The sequence below is a fragment of the Dendropsophus ebraccatus genome, chromosome 10 (assembly GCF_027789765.1).
Source record: "Dendropsophus ebraccatus isolate aDenEbr1 chromosome 10, aDenEbr1.pat, whole genome shotgun sequence".
Lineage (NCBI taxonomy): Eukaryota > Metazoa > Chordata > Amphibia > Anura > Hylidae > Dendropsophus > Dendropsophus ebraccatus.
This window is the reverse complement of record NC_091463.1, coordinates 68,979,547-68,993,783: the sequence shown is the minus strand read 5'-3', so window position 1 is coordinate 68,993,783 and position 14,237 is coordinate 68,979,547. Positions and strand designations below refer to the sequence as shown.

Sequence of the window (14,237 nt, the reverse complement as noted above, 5' to 3'; positions counted from 1 at the left end):
CTACCCTAAGGGTGCATTCACACGTACAGGATCGGCAGCAGATTTGACTGTGCAGATTTGATGCTGTGTTCATTCATTTAGTCAAATCTGCTACAGATCTGCTGCGATGCGGTACGTGTGAAGTTACCCTTAAGGTGTATTTACACGTACAGGATCGGCAGCAGATTTGACGGCACAGATTCAAAGCAAATAAAATCTGAGCCATCAAATCTGCTGCCGATCCTGTACGTGTGAACGCACCCATAGGCTATGTTTATGCAACGTACATTTTATGACAAGAACGGCCGTTTTCAATTAAAACAACGGACGTTCTTAATGGTTTGCATTGACGTAAATTATTTTCGCCCATTGTGCATTGATTTCAATATAATTTTTAATACACGAATGGCCATTGTTTGACACTCAACACAATGGCAAACATTGACCGTTGTATGTATGTCCTTTGAACATAGCCCTAAAATCTTAATGTTCTGTATCCAGATAACTTCTTATAGTAGTCACCTAGCACGGTTCACTCCGTCTCCATTTGTGCAGCTATTTAAAATGCATTGTTATCCGCCGCTCTTGTCCTGTTTAGACAGGGAGATGTGTGACCGATAATGATGGTTTATATGGCAAAACAAAAAATCTAATCGGCCAATGAACAAGTTTGCTCATTCATCTGCTGATCGCTGGTTCATTAGTGATAATTGGCCTGTGAAAAAGGACCCTTACCTAATGTAGCCAGCTGGTTGTCTGCTAAAGGTTATACACTCAGCCAGCTTACCCTTGGTAAGGCCTGCAGGAAGCCTAAACACGGAGGAAATAGTCATACATTGGTGACCATGGGGCATAGCCCTAAACTTGCTTACTTGCTGTTTCTGTATGAAGTCTGAGGTCTGCCTGAGACACCAGCCTGTAATTTCGGTTTGGCTCCATCTTCCTCACTTATGAAAGGCTCTTTATTCTTCCATCTGTATGTCTGCCAGTCATAATTACAAGTTGGATAAGGTCATGCTTTTGTTTTATTGCAAATCTGATGTTTTTTTTTGGTCAGATGACTTACTGAGAATGTAATTTTTTTTATGTTTTAGTGACTGTACTAGCCATATTTCACGAATTGCAAGTAGATGTGGAACTGTACGCTCTTCTCTTTGGTGAAAGTGTCCTAAATGATGCCGTGGCCATAGTCCTGTCATCGTAAGTTCTTCACTTTTTTCCGGAGTTAATTGGTTGTTGTTTTATTGAAGGGTTTTCTACCAAAGCATTTTATGACCAGTCACTCAGTAGTGTGACTGGTCAACTTAGACTGGGTTCAGATCCCAGCTGATCACTAGAACTGGTTAGAAGTTCGCAACTGAGTGCTTCTCTCCCTTCGCTATAGGAGATCAACGTGTAATACCGATGCACGGCCAATGGCTGATGACTGTGTAAAAAGAAAAACTATATACATACTTCTCCACAGTCCCTGCTCTTCTTCGTTCTGCTCACTTTCTGGAGCTGCTGCTGTAGATTCAGAGCGGGTCTCTGAACCGTCAGGCCGCCTCAGTGGTTCTGGCCGTCCATTGGCTGAGTAGCTTGTCAGTTCAGAGACCCGCTCTGAAGCCACAGCGGCAGGTCTGGGAAGTGAGCAGAGTTTAGAAGACAAGAGACTGTGGAGAGATATGTATACAGTTTAAGGGCAAGGGCTGCATGCCCTTGCTAAACTATTATCGAGCCGTTTATTAGGCTTGCTTACAGGAGACATCAGGCCATCTAATATGGCCCTAATGCTATAGAAAATCATTGCAACCAGTCTCGAGGAGAGAGGTTGAGGGAGAAGCGCTCAGTCAAGCACTTCTCCCTGATTGTTCTAGAGATCAGTAGACACCTCAGCACCCAGAATCCGCCTGTTCAAAACTTTGAACAAGTCAAGTTTAAGTAATAGTAACTCTTTAATATTTAGACTGTTTTCAGCAGTGCTGAGCTGTATACACTGCACTTGTACTATATGTCTCTATACCATAACAGGTAGTTATTAACATCTAATTCTGTATATATTTATTTATTTTTTATTAATTTATTTTTCAGGTCAATCGTGGCATACCAGCCAGCTGGAGACAACAGCCATACGTTTGACATCACCGCCATGTTAAAGTCTGTGGGAATGTTTCTGGGAGTTTTCAGTGGATCATTTGCTATGGGCGCAGCCACAGGACTGCTCACTGCAATAATATCCTTGTCTGTTTAGGGCAGCTCACCTTACACTATGGGGGTTCTTACAGTCTAACCTAAAAAAAAAAAAAAGGACAAGTATAGCTCTCTGTAATATCATTTTTAAATAGCACCTTATCTCCTATACACCATCATTTACTTGTGCAGTGTGTATTGGTAGTGATGTACATGACCTAGAAATGTTCCTTAACCATTTTGCACGTGACAAAGTTCACCAAGCTGCGGGAGTTCCCTCTGCTGGAGACTGGCCTGTTCTTCTTGATGTCTTGGAGCACATTCCTCCTTGCTGAAGCGTGCGGTTACACAGGTTTGGTGGCTGATTTTCATATTGTCAGGATACCTTATTCAATGATGGCCATTCATGGTGATGGTTCAATATGTCTGTAGCATAGATGTCACATCTATGATGGAAATAATGAAAAGGTTCCTTAGCGTATATAAAAAGTGTGAAGGAGATTTATCTTATTCACACAGCTTGTTTTTTATTTATTTTTTTTAAAATAAGTTTTGGTGTAAAAAAGCTTGAAATTATGATGCAAGCTGCCCTGCTGTCTTTGTTTTTTCCCTCTGATCATGTTTCATTGGTCTTAGTTTGGTCATTGTAATCATTTACCCTTGTATAATGCTTCATGTCATAGGCTTAATGGATTTCATTTCTGATTTTATTGCAGGAGTTGTGGCGGTGCTGTTTTGTGGCATTACTCAGGCACATTACACCTATAATAATCTGTCCACAGAATCACAGATTCGTACAAAACAGGTATTCCGCCATGTTATATTGTAAAATCTGTATTTTTGTGTGTTAATTAGATTTTATTTTTAAATTACCTTTTTTGTTTGAAAAAAAAAAAAAAAAAATATATATATATATGGGCAGATGTTTAAAGGGAACCAATCACCTCAAACACGCATATATAGCTTTTTAAATGTGCTGTTAGAGCCCACAGCACACTTTCCATACATGTTTCTATATACTCCCTGCCTCCCTTGTGTAATCCATAAAGTAACTTTATAAAACTGGCGCCCGGTATGCAATTTACCTCAGGTAGTCACCTGGGCTGTGTTCGGCTAGATGGTAGTCAAGGTCAGTCCGGGTCCCCAGGGTGTTCTTCGGGCGTGATTCAAATCACCCAGTAGCTCCGACGTCACTCGGGAGCACTACGTTTGCGCACCTACGTTTTTATGCCGCCGCGCATGCGCAGTACAGCTGCTTCCATTCAGGCTGTACTGCGCCTGTGCAGAATAGCCTCGAACTCAGTGTGAGCCGGAGTTCAAGGCTATTCTGCACAGGCGCAGTACAGCCAGAATGGGAGCGGCTGTACTGCACAGGCGCGGCGGCGTAAGAACGTAGGCGCGCCAACGTCATGCACGGCGCACTCCCGAGTGATGTCAGAGCTACTGGGTGATTTGAATCACGCCCAAAGGGGCATGATTACCGCCGCAGAACGCCCAGGGGACCCGGAGTGACTGTGACTACCATCTAGCCGAACACCGCCCAGGTGACTACCTGATGTAATTTGCATACCGGGCGCCAGTTTTATAAAGTTACTTTATGGATTACACAGGGACGCAGGGAGTATATAGAAACATGTATGAAAAGTGTGCTGTGTGCTCTAACAGCACATTTGAAAAGCTATATATGCATTTTTGAGGTGATTGGTTCCCTTTAAATGATGTTATAAATGGTCCAGAATTCTGGCATGATTTGCATAAAAAAATGATAATAATTTTACATTTTACTTACTACTTTAGGCACCTTTCCCCATTGTCTAACAGAAGGCATGTGTCTTGAAGGGGAACAATCAGCAGGTTAGATGAATTTAACCTGGTGATAGCCCCTTATAGTGCCCAGCACACTTAAGAGCAGACGTGTCAAACTCAGGCCCTTCAGCTGTTTTAAAACTACAATTCCCATCATGCCTGGACAGCATAAGCTAAAGCTTTGACTGTCCAGGCATGATGGGACTTGTAGTTTTGCAACAGCTGGAGGACCTAAATTTGGCATCCCTGCTTAAGAGGAAGGTATGTGTCTTACCTTCCTTCTCAGCAGCGTTCAATTGCTGTTAGTTGGCCAGGAGCACTGTCCCACAGGCTGGATGGTGCTGTGGGGGTGGGGCAGTGCACCTGGCCGAAGAGTACACCGACTTACAGTGCGGGACCGGTGACGAGGAGTAGGGTAAGACACATACCTTCCTCCTCAGCGTCCCCGGTGCTATAGTGGGCTATCAGCAGGTAAGGTTTGTCTAACCTGCTGATAGTTCCCCTTTAAGGTGTGTCAAAAATGTGCAAGGTTCTAGTGCATATTTTCCAGTGTATGGAAAGCCTTCTGAGAGCTCACTGTCTTACAGCCCTCTTTGGTAAACCGTCCCTTTTAGTTCTCTTTCTTCTTCTAGTTCTCTTCTAACAGTCCATAGACATAAGATGGTAAGCAGATACCACCAAGACTGACTGTCTAGATTTTAATGTTCGGCTAGGTGGCTCTGATATTCCCTCATCTTCTGGACAGTCACAGGCCTCTTCTGGATTTGTTCTGTTCTATAGAAACATTACATGAGGAGAATGTTGTTCTTGTTCCACACTAATCGCTTTCTCTTGTTTTTCTTCTCAGCTGTTTGAGCTTTTGAATTTTTTGGCAGAAAATTTCATTTTCTCCTACATGGGTCTCACACTCTTCACGTTTCAGAATCACAGCTTCAATGCCACATTTATATTGGGAACTTTTGTATCCTTTCCTAAAATATACATCGAAATGATACAGATTGGATTCTTATTTCTTGATGGCCATCAATATCTGGCTTCCTGCACTCCGGCTCATCAGCTGATTGGAGGGTCCTCGGCAAATGTGTGATCAGTGTGGCCTCTATATATCCTACTATACACTGCCATTCACTGGGTAGCGGCTGCTTCTGGTGTTGAAGTAAACAGGATGAGCTGTGACACCAGGTACAGCTGTTACCCAGTGTGAGGCACTGTTAATGGAGTGAAGGAAATACTACTTTATTGTATATAAAACACTTGAAGAGTTATCCCCTTGTGAAATTCTTAGAAGTGAAAACAAAATAAGACTCAGCGAAACATCATCCAAAGGATATATAAAGGATTTCTTATCATTTATAAGACCACTACTGCACTTTTATAATACTGGGACCAGTTTATCTGTAGACTCTAGCTCCAATGTCCTTAATGGTAACCATACAGATTGCAGTGTTCCTTGGAAGAGCAGCTAATATTTATCCACTTTCATTCTTACTAAACCTGGGGAGAAGAAACAAGATTAGCCCCAACTTCCAGCACATGATGATGTTTGCAGGTATGGCGGCTTACTTAGACAGTATTAATAAAGCAAAGAAAAGGGTTAATTTTCTGTAGCCTCTCAAAAGTAAATCCTACAGACCCATATTATCCCATTGCTTTCATTCATTTAAAGGAGGAGTCCGGGGATTTTGAAAATCCTTCTGGGGCGGAGGGGAATTCGACAGCAAGTATGAACTTGCCTCTCCCTGTGTGGTGGGAGCAGCCTCGGAACCCCCTTTGGGCTCTGGGATCGCTGGGGTGTACACTTCATGACCCGGCTGAATGACTGGCCGCTCAGCCAGTCAGTGACTGGGGCAAGACGCTGCTTCAGTCACTGGCTGAGCAGTCAGTCCATCAGCCGAGACAGGCCTTTTCCTCCGAGACATGGTGTCATCACAACTTGCGGGAAAACGCCTTCCGATGGGGGTCCCAAGGCCGGTCCCGCCACTGACTGCTGGCACGGCAAGAGGTAAGTGCCTACTCATTATCTGCTGGCTGGTGGATTGTCAAAATTTCCGGACTTCTCCTTTAACTTTAGAATGACATGCTCTTTACACACTGGACACATGTGATATGAATTGGTAGTTGTTGTTTTTTCATTTGTTCCCCCCCCCTCCCCCATTTTTCAGGTTTACGTGGAGCAATGGCCTTTGCCCTGGCTATTCGAGACACTGCCACCTATGCTAGACAGACAATGTTCTCAACCACCCTTCTTATAGTGTTTTTCACTGTGTGGGTGTTTGGAGGAGGAACGACTGCAATGTTATCATGCTTACATATCAGGTATGGAGATTTGATTGTCTTTAAAGGGGTTATCCAGCGCTACAAAAACATGGCCACTTTTCCCCCTACTGTTGTCTCCAGTTCAGGTGCGGTTTGCAATTAAGCTCCATTTACTTCAATGGAACTGAGTTTCAAAACCCCACCCAAACTGGAGACAACAGTAGGGGGAAAGTGGCCATGTTTTTGTAGCGCTGGATAACCCCTTTAACAAACATTTCTGTACTTCCTGGCATTTGGTAATGGGTTCTGTGCCCCAGTGTCAGTGTGTCTGTATATTAGTTTAATTTACTTGCAGACTGTACATTTGAATATGAGATGCTAGGAGGTAACTAGAACTACTGCAGTCCTTTACTAACTCCCTGCTGATGTCAGCTGCAGGCACAGTTAGAGAGAGTGCTAACGTAACATATCTTGTAGCCTAAGACAGTCCAGTGAATACAGCTGTTGGGCAGTCTCTACAGTTGTGTGGTAGTCAGTGGTCCTACGTACGGGCTGGTGTTTGAAGAGCATATGAGTATCATAAAACTAGGTGCTGACTAGCATTTATAGTAATTGTGACAATATGACTAAGAACTTTGACACAGTTCCCTATAAAGAACTGATGGAGGAGTTAGTGAAAAGTGGACTTATTCCCTAGATAGCTTAGTGGATTTGTGGTTGGCTGAAGGATAGATATCAGTAGGTTATTGTTAATGGTGTATTATCCGATGTTTCCGAATGTAAAATAAAGCACTTTCGCAGGAGGAATCCTCTAAGTTTCACATTGCCAGTTCTGTGTTGGTGAAGACTTCAGGAGAGAAGGATTTAGGGGAAGTGATTTCTAACAGCCTTAAAATGAGTCACCAGTGCAACCAGGTGGTGGGGAAGGCAAATAGAAGAAGGAGATTGTGATCCCGCTGTATAGAGCTCTGGTGAGATCACGTCTGGAATAATGTGTCCACTTCTGGAGACCTCACCTACAAAAAGATATTTATAAAATAGAACAGGTCCAAAGACAGTCCACAAAATGGTGGAGGATGTCAGGCATAAACCATATCAGGAAAGAAGGGAAAGGGGGGACATGATCCAAACCTTTAATATGTTAAATAACTTAATAAGATTCAAAGGAAAGTGTATTTAATATAAAACTGAACTTAAGAACAAGAGTACACAGTGAGAGATTAGTTTGGGAAAGGATAAGAAGCAACATGACAACATATTACTTTACTGAAAGAGTAGTAAAAGGGCAGACTAGATGGACCAAGTGGTCTTTTTGTGCCGACAATATGTTTCTAATTGTACCCATGCGAGCACACAACTATCCATATGACCTTCCTTCTTTTTTTTCACTACCATAAACAAGATTGATTCTCCATGATGGAAAAGAATTATTTCTATTATTTAATTCACCGCCATACTGTTTATAAGCCATGATTACATAAATGTAGGGATCTAGGTGCTAAATAACGTGAATAATGTATTTTTATGAATCAACCACTAGATGTCACTTCACCGCTTTCACCAGCATATCTGTACTCTTATAACAAAACCAGGAACAGATGGGATCCCTTACTGGATCCCCCAATAAAGTAGTCCTAATACTTGCAGACTGCCCGATCCGTGTTCCTTGAGACAGGTGCTGCATGTACGAGCCTATACGCATTGCTTTAGCCGCTGTCCCTAAGATGTTTCTTATAACTATGACTATGTCAGGTTGGAGGTAGGGTAGGATGTTTGTCTGATGCTGGCCTGGGGGTGGTCTTTATTATACCTATATAACTATGCCTTATTCTCATTTGCAGAGTGGGAGTGGACACAGACCTCGACCAAATGGTAAATATCATTTTTCATGTTACTTAAAATCTTAAGTGTGGGAGTTTTTTTTTCATATCCTTGGAATGACGTCTATTGGATGTACAGTATATATTATTTTTGGTACACTTCTGCATATACAGAATTTTACACAAATTGCTACATAAAGGCTTTTTACCCCTCTGGTGTCTGCTCAGCATGCCCAGTGTGCCAGAGATCTGTAGAAGGTTCCAGAATATCAAAGCAGGAGATACAGACTGTCCTTAGGTTTGAAATCTGTGCCAGATCCAACACATATAAGCATAGCGCTAAATCAGTAGGATCTAGTATGCTTTTCTCTAGGTCTGTAGGGAATAATACAGAAGCCTTGCTACTAGTATGAACACCCTTCCCCCCCCATTGCTCCTCATGTCCATTCTGGAAGCAGAAGTCTAAAAATCATAGTGACATCCATTGCCATGTCTACTGGGATCTGTGATCATAGGTGTGTGACTTATAATGTTCTACAATGTCTGAATGTATTTAACGCTGAAAAAGTGACACAGTTAAAGGTTATATTAAAAAAAAGCCAATAAAGTAATATGTAGAAGTAGATATTTTGGATAGTGACATATTGCTTCCATGAAAACATCAGACTTTTTCCCCTCTGGTAGTACCAGGAGCAGAGGTTACCATAGTGGGGGTAGCTTGGTTGCTGCTCTGGATGCCTTGTGGTGGTACTGTCACTAGGTGTCTGCTCCTTAGCAGCCCTGCGGTGTCCTGTCAGGGTCCCCGGCAATGCAGCACAGTCAGCTATAATGGATCCTCCCGCAGCATCACTACACTCTCTCATTTCCACCCAAGCTATCACACTCCAATCTTCGAGTACTTATCAGCTGCTGTATGTCCTACATGAAGTGGTGTTTTCTTTTCAGTCCGACACAGTGCACTCTGCTGCCACCTCTGTCTGAGACAGTAACTGTCTTGGACAGAGGTGGCAGCAGAGAGCACTGTGTCGGACTAAAAAGAAAACACCACTTTATGCAGAACATACAGCAGCTGATAAGTATGGGAAGACTTAGATTTTAAATTTTTGCAGAAATCAATAATACAGGCGATTTTAAGAAACTTTGTCATTGGGTTTATTAGGCAAATATGCCATTATCTGCATTTAAAAAGACTTTTCCCATTTCCCCCCCCCCCCCCCTCCCCTCCTCTCTCATTCACTGCTCATTATCAGGAAATCACGTCTTGTTGTAGCAGACATGCCCCTGTCTGTTCTATGGAGAGGGGAGGGGGGAGGAGGGAGATTAGTCGGCAGCAGAGTGCAGAGAACAAAGGATTACACAGTTGGAGCTGTGTGAAGGCCAGTGTTCAGAGGTCAGAAAGGTCAGTGCTGACTTCAGAGGAGATTAGCCTAGTGATGTAGCTGTAAATTAACTTTTTTTGTAGTGTATCAAGCTGAAAGGAATAGTAATAATATACAAGAGAAGATTACAGAAAGCATAGAATGCTACTGTAAACCAAAATCACCATTGTTTGTGATGTAATGCCGCAGCAATGCAAACAGACCACGCGGCTTCATGTGTTTGCGTAGGCGGCTCTCCTGATTGACCGACATTGCGCCCCCATGTTCCTTTATGATCAAATAACATGGGAGAAGAAAAACAGTGTAATCTGATAGGGATTACCATCGTACATATCAATTTATCTGCAGATTCCTGGAAACTTCCAGCCAACAGCTGTAGGAAGGGGGGCAGACTGCTCCGTCTGTGTAAAGTGGAAACATGTCTCTAGAAGAATCCTAAAAATGTTTAAAACTTTAAATATAGGAATCTGAAGCTTAAAAAAAAGCGTATCGGTGTCTAATCTGTATATATATGTTACAGCCATCATGTATGATAAGCTGGAGCAGAGTCCATAAGGATTTATGGCGGGTGTCTTTCTTTTGCATGAAGCACCACAACGCGGGTTTGAGGTTATTTTAACCCTTTTGTCTCTCCAGGGAGTTCCGGAGAATGAGCGGAGGAGTACCAAAGCGGAGAGTGCCTGGATTTTTAGACTCTGGTACAACTTTGATCACAAGTATCCTTTGTTTTGTGGTTTGCTTTCACTGATTTATTTCTTACTTATATTATGGTCATATAGAACTCTTTATATAATTGCTCTTCACACATCTTGTCAGGATTCATAGTGTTAATAAAAAGGGGCTTCTATTAGACTACAAGTGAGCTGCGTTTTGGGGACCTGCTTAGTTGTGGGGCACTATTAATAGTTGGCACTCCCTATATTAACCCTACAAACATAAATAGCATGTATTTGTCACTTAAAGGGGTTGTCCCATCTCTCTACATTCTGCTCAGGTACGCCTTTTCTCTTAATGGTTCAGCGTGGAGGGAGCAAGGTCGAGACTCAGCACTGCTCTGTCTCCCTCTGGCATTACCCATGACTCCGGGGATAATCCAAGCCTGAAGACTTGTGGGATGTCAGAGGGAGACCTAAGTGGTAAAAACATACTTACCTGGTCCCATCGGCCAGTCCCGCTGCATAGCTGATGGGGGTGGTCGGGATCTTAGGCGACCGCTGTTAACATGAGAAAAAGGGACCAGACTTTAAAAAGAAATTTTGCTAATGCATTGCATTTGCAAAGACCCCTTTAACAAATGTGACATGTCACAGACGCATGGTAAAAGCTTTGAATGATCTGACCCTGACTGATCATTAGTACGAGCTGGGAGAAGTGCACGTCTGTGTGCTTCACTTTATCCGCTCACCATCCAGTTGCACTCGTTGGGCTCCACAGACTTATAATGGAGTGTGTCTAGTGCAGCAGGATGGGGATCACAAGGAGCCTAGGAGAGAAGCAAATTGCCTCAAGCTTACCCCCCCGGGCTGGGGTCTAAACAATCAGACTCCGACCAATCAAAACTTTTAAGATTGATTTTGAGGAGATGACCCATAATGTACCAGTGCAGTTCCATTGTTGTTCTTTTGTCTTCCATAATATATCTCTCTGCAGTTTCTCTTAACATTTGTAGCTATCTGAAACCTTTGCTAACACACAGCGGTCCTCCTCTCACGGCTACACTTCCCAGTTGTTGTGGCCCAGTTGCACGATGCCTGACAAGTCCTCAAGCCTATGAGGTAAGATGGTGACCTGTGAGAAGATAGAGAGAGAATAGTCATCAGATCTCTTATGTGAAAGTGTACCTGTAGTGACGGCCCGGCATCGGCGATCTCCTGGCTGAATCCGGAAGGTCGTATCCATGGATGCGAACACACAATGAGACCGTAATGCGTGTGACCCCTATTCTGATTCAATAGGGGTCACGCACATTAAGGGTTCATTGCATATTTGTATCCATGGATACCCGAACTTCTGGATTAAGAGAGGAAATCTCATTTGATTTGCAGCGGGCCGTCATGACAGGTACACTTTAAGGTTTGTGCATATAGACATTTTCTAGTACAGTCCACCTCAGTTTTATTAGGACACTTCTTTCTCCTATCAAACCACCAACTACACTTTATTACAATGAAAAGAGTCGTCTTCTCATATTTAGATCACAAGATATTATTTTACGTACTTATCATTCATTTTGCTGCCCCCCCCCCCCATCTCCCGTTGGCAAGTAGCAGGACCTGTCAGTATTGCTAATTACCAGTCGTATTTACCAATATTCTGTGCAGAGTGCCTGCAAGGGGCAGGAAAAGCAGGAGGTCAGTGCGGTGCAGTTTCAGAGCAGGAGGTCAGTGTGGTGCAGCTTCAGAGCAGGAGGTCAGTGTGGTGCAGCTTCAGAGCAGGAGGTCAGTGTGGTGCAGCTTCAGAGCAGGAGGTCAGTGTGGTGCAGCTTCAGAGCAGGAGGTCAGTGTGGTGCAGCTTCAGAGCAGGAGGTCAGTGTGGTGCAGCTTCAGAGCAGGAGGTCAGTGTGGTGCAGCTTCAGAGCAGGAGGTCAGTGTGGTGCAGCTTCAGAGCAGGAGGTCAGTGTGGTGCAGCTTCAGAGCAGGAGGTCAGTGTGGTGCAGCTTCAGAGCAGGAGGTCAGTGTGGTGCAGCTTCAGAGCAGGAGGTCAGTGTGGTGCAGCTTCAGAGCAGGAGGTCAGTGTGGTGCAGCTTCAGAGCAGGAGGTCGGTGTGGTGCACCTTCAGAGCAGGAGGTCGGTGTGGTGCACCTTCAGAGCAGGAGGTCGGTGTGGTGCAGCTTCAGAGCAGGAGGTCGGTGTGGTGCAGCTTCAGAGCAGGAGGTCGGTGTGGTGCAGCTTCAGAGCAGGAGGTTGGTGTGGTGCAGCTTCGGAGCAGGAGGTCGGTGTGGTGCAGCTTCAGAGCAGGAGGTCGGTGTGGTGCAGCTTCAGAGCAGGAGGTCGGTGTGGTGCAGCTTTAGAGCAGGAGGTCGGTGTGGTGCAGCTTTAGAGCAGGAGGTCGGTGTGGTGCAGCTTTAGAGCAGGAGGTCGGTGTGGTGCAGCTTTAGAGCAGGAGGTCGGTGTGGTGCAGCTTTAGAGCAGGAGGTCGGTGTGGTGCAGCTTTAGAGCAGGAGGTCGGTGTGGTGCAGCTGCAGAGCAGGAAGTGATGAGAAATTAGTGATATTGTTTTGGCCTGCCTAGCAACATGCAGCCATTTTATAATTTGTGGTGTTGTTGTCCTATATTGTATAGAACAATGTCGAGACGATCATTTGAGTGACAGAATGATGATATGTTATATGACACTGGTATTTCACTTTAAGGTCATTCTCACCATACAATTGTTTTGTATTTGTTCCCTATTTTAGAACCAGGAGCAGCTAAAAGATGACGACTCTGATCTCATACTAAACGACGGCGACATAAGCTTAACCTACGGTGACACGACTGTCAGTACAGAACCTGTATTATCCCGGAGGGGAGTTGGAAACAACTCTGAGGATGCCATTGATCAGGAGCTTACCTGCGGGGATCATGAGTTTGTTTTAAGAGGAACCCGACTTGTCATGGATGAATGTGAAGCCCCAGGCAACCTGCAAGCCACCAGGAAGCCGAGCCCCATGTAGTTTCTTTTTTTTATGGGGGAGAGGAGTTGTGTATTTTGCCAATAATAACATTTTGTGTGTTTTCTAATCATGACGATATGTTGTACTACCTACTGCATGGCTCCCATTGTTTGAGCTGTATTTATACAGCATTAGAAGGAACTGCTATTCTTCGTGTTGCTTGTGAAGATCAAGTTCCATTTTGTTTTCTGTTGGGAAAGTTTGTTTGATTGCACTTTAAGTGAAGCCATCCAACAATGCCTGGTGGTTGCACACTGCGCTATGGCGGATACGGCGGCCCAGATAGTTGCCAATGTTTTTCCTTTGTTACTTGAAATAATAATAGGGGGTGGATTTTTTTTTTTTTTTCGTTTTTTTTGTAAGATCACTGTTGTACTGCCAAATCGTGAAATTTGTTGTATATTATAATCCAATGTCCTGCTGGCAGCAACGGGTTATCCATCTCTAATAATTCGAGCCAAGTTCCAGTTCTTTACCACCCTTCCATTTTATTTTTTTTATTATTTCTCTACAGCGGTCTATACGTATAGTAATCGTAGCTTGGTTTCGGCTGTAACTAAATTTCACCCAGAATTATCTATGCTTCGATCTTTCCTTTTTCTTCTTACGTATTGTTTGTTCCTTTTAGAAGTTAAAAGAGCAAATTTTTTTGGTTTTTTTTTCCAGCCAAAACCTAGTTTTAGGAAAAGAGACTTTCCAAGCCAAAGTTTATTTTTAAGTGCACATTCCACAGGAGATTGTTGAAACCCAGCACAACCATTATGAAACTCTTATTGTTTTATACTGATAGAAAGTAGGCTTGTATATAGCAGTTACTTTACTGTATACCTCCAATTATAACCTACTTTCCACATTGGTAATATGTCATATTGCAGGAAAATGCCCCTTTCTCCACTTATTAGTACCCATATTTTTGTGCAATTCAATGAGAAAAAGAGATTTATCAAACATGGTGTAAAGTGAAACTGGCTCAGGTTGCCCCTAGCAACCAATCAGATTCCACCTTTCATTTTCCAAAGACTCTGTGAGGGATGGAAAGTGGAATCTGATTGGTTGCTAGGGGCAACTGAGCCAGTTTCACTTTACACCATGGTTGATAAATCTCCCCCTATATGTAAATTGGTCAAAATAGACTGTGTAAACATATTCTAATATAACCTATGATAAATATCT

General features: G+C 43.4%; 1 protein-coding gene across 1 annotated transcript in view; it reads left to right on the top strand.

The window, feature by feature from the left end:
• The window catches only part of SLC9A6 (solute carrier family 9 member A6), a 31,010-nt gene extending 16,996 nt beyond the window's left edge, over nt 1-14,014 (top strand). Inside the window, exons 6-16 of the mRNA XM_069943146.1 lie at nt 1,074-1,179; nt 2,050-2,191; nt 2,395-2,500; nt 2,865-2,953; nt 4,802-4,915; nt 5,392-5,503; nt 6,117-6,270; nt 8,052-8,082; nt 10,046-10,125; nt 11,079-11,184; nt 12,807-14,014. Coding sequence (XP_069799247.1) covers nt 1,074-1,179; nt 2,050-2,191; nt 2,395-2,500; nt 2,865-2,953; nt 4,802-4,915; nt 5,392-5,503; nt 6,117-6,270; nt 8,052-8,082; nt 10,046-10,125; nt 11,079-11,184; nt 12,807-13,064 — 1,298 coding nt within the window. The 3' untranslated portion in view covers nt 13,065-14,014. The remainder of the gene's footprint in view (nt 1-1,073; nt 1,180-2,049; nt 2,192-2,394; nt 2,501-2,864; nt 2,954-4,801; nt 4,916-5,391; nt 5,504-6,116; nt 6,271-8,051; nt 8,083-10,045; nt 10,126-11,078; nt 11,185-12,806) is intronic.
• Nucleotides 14,015-14,237: the final 223 nt, after the last annotated feature.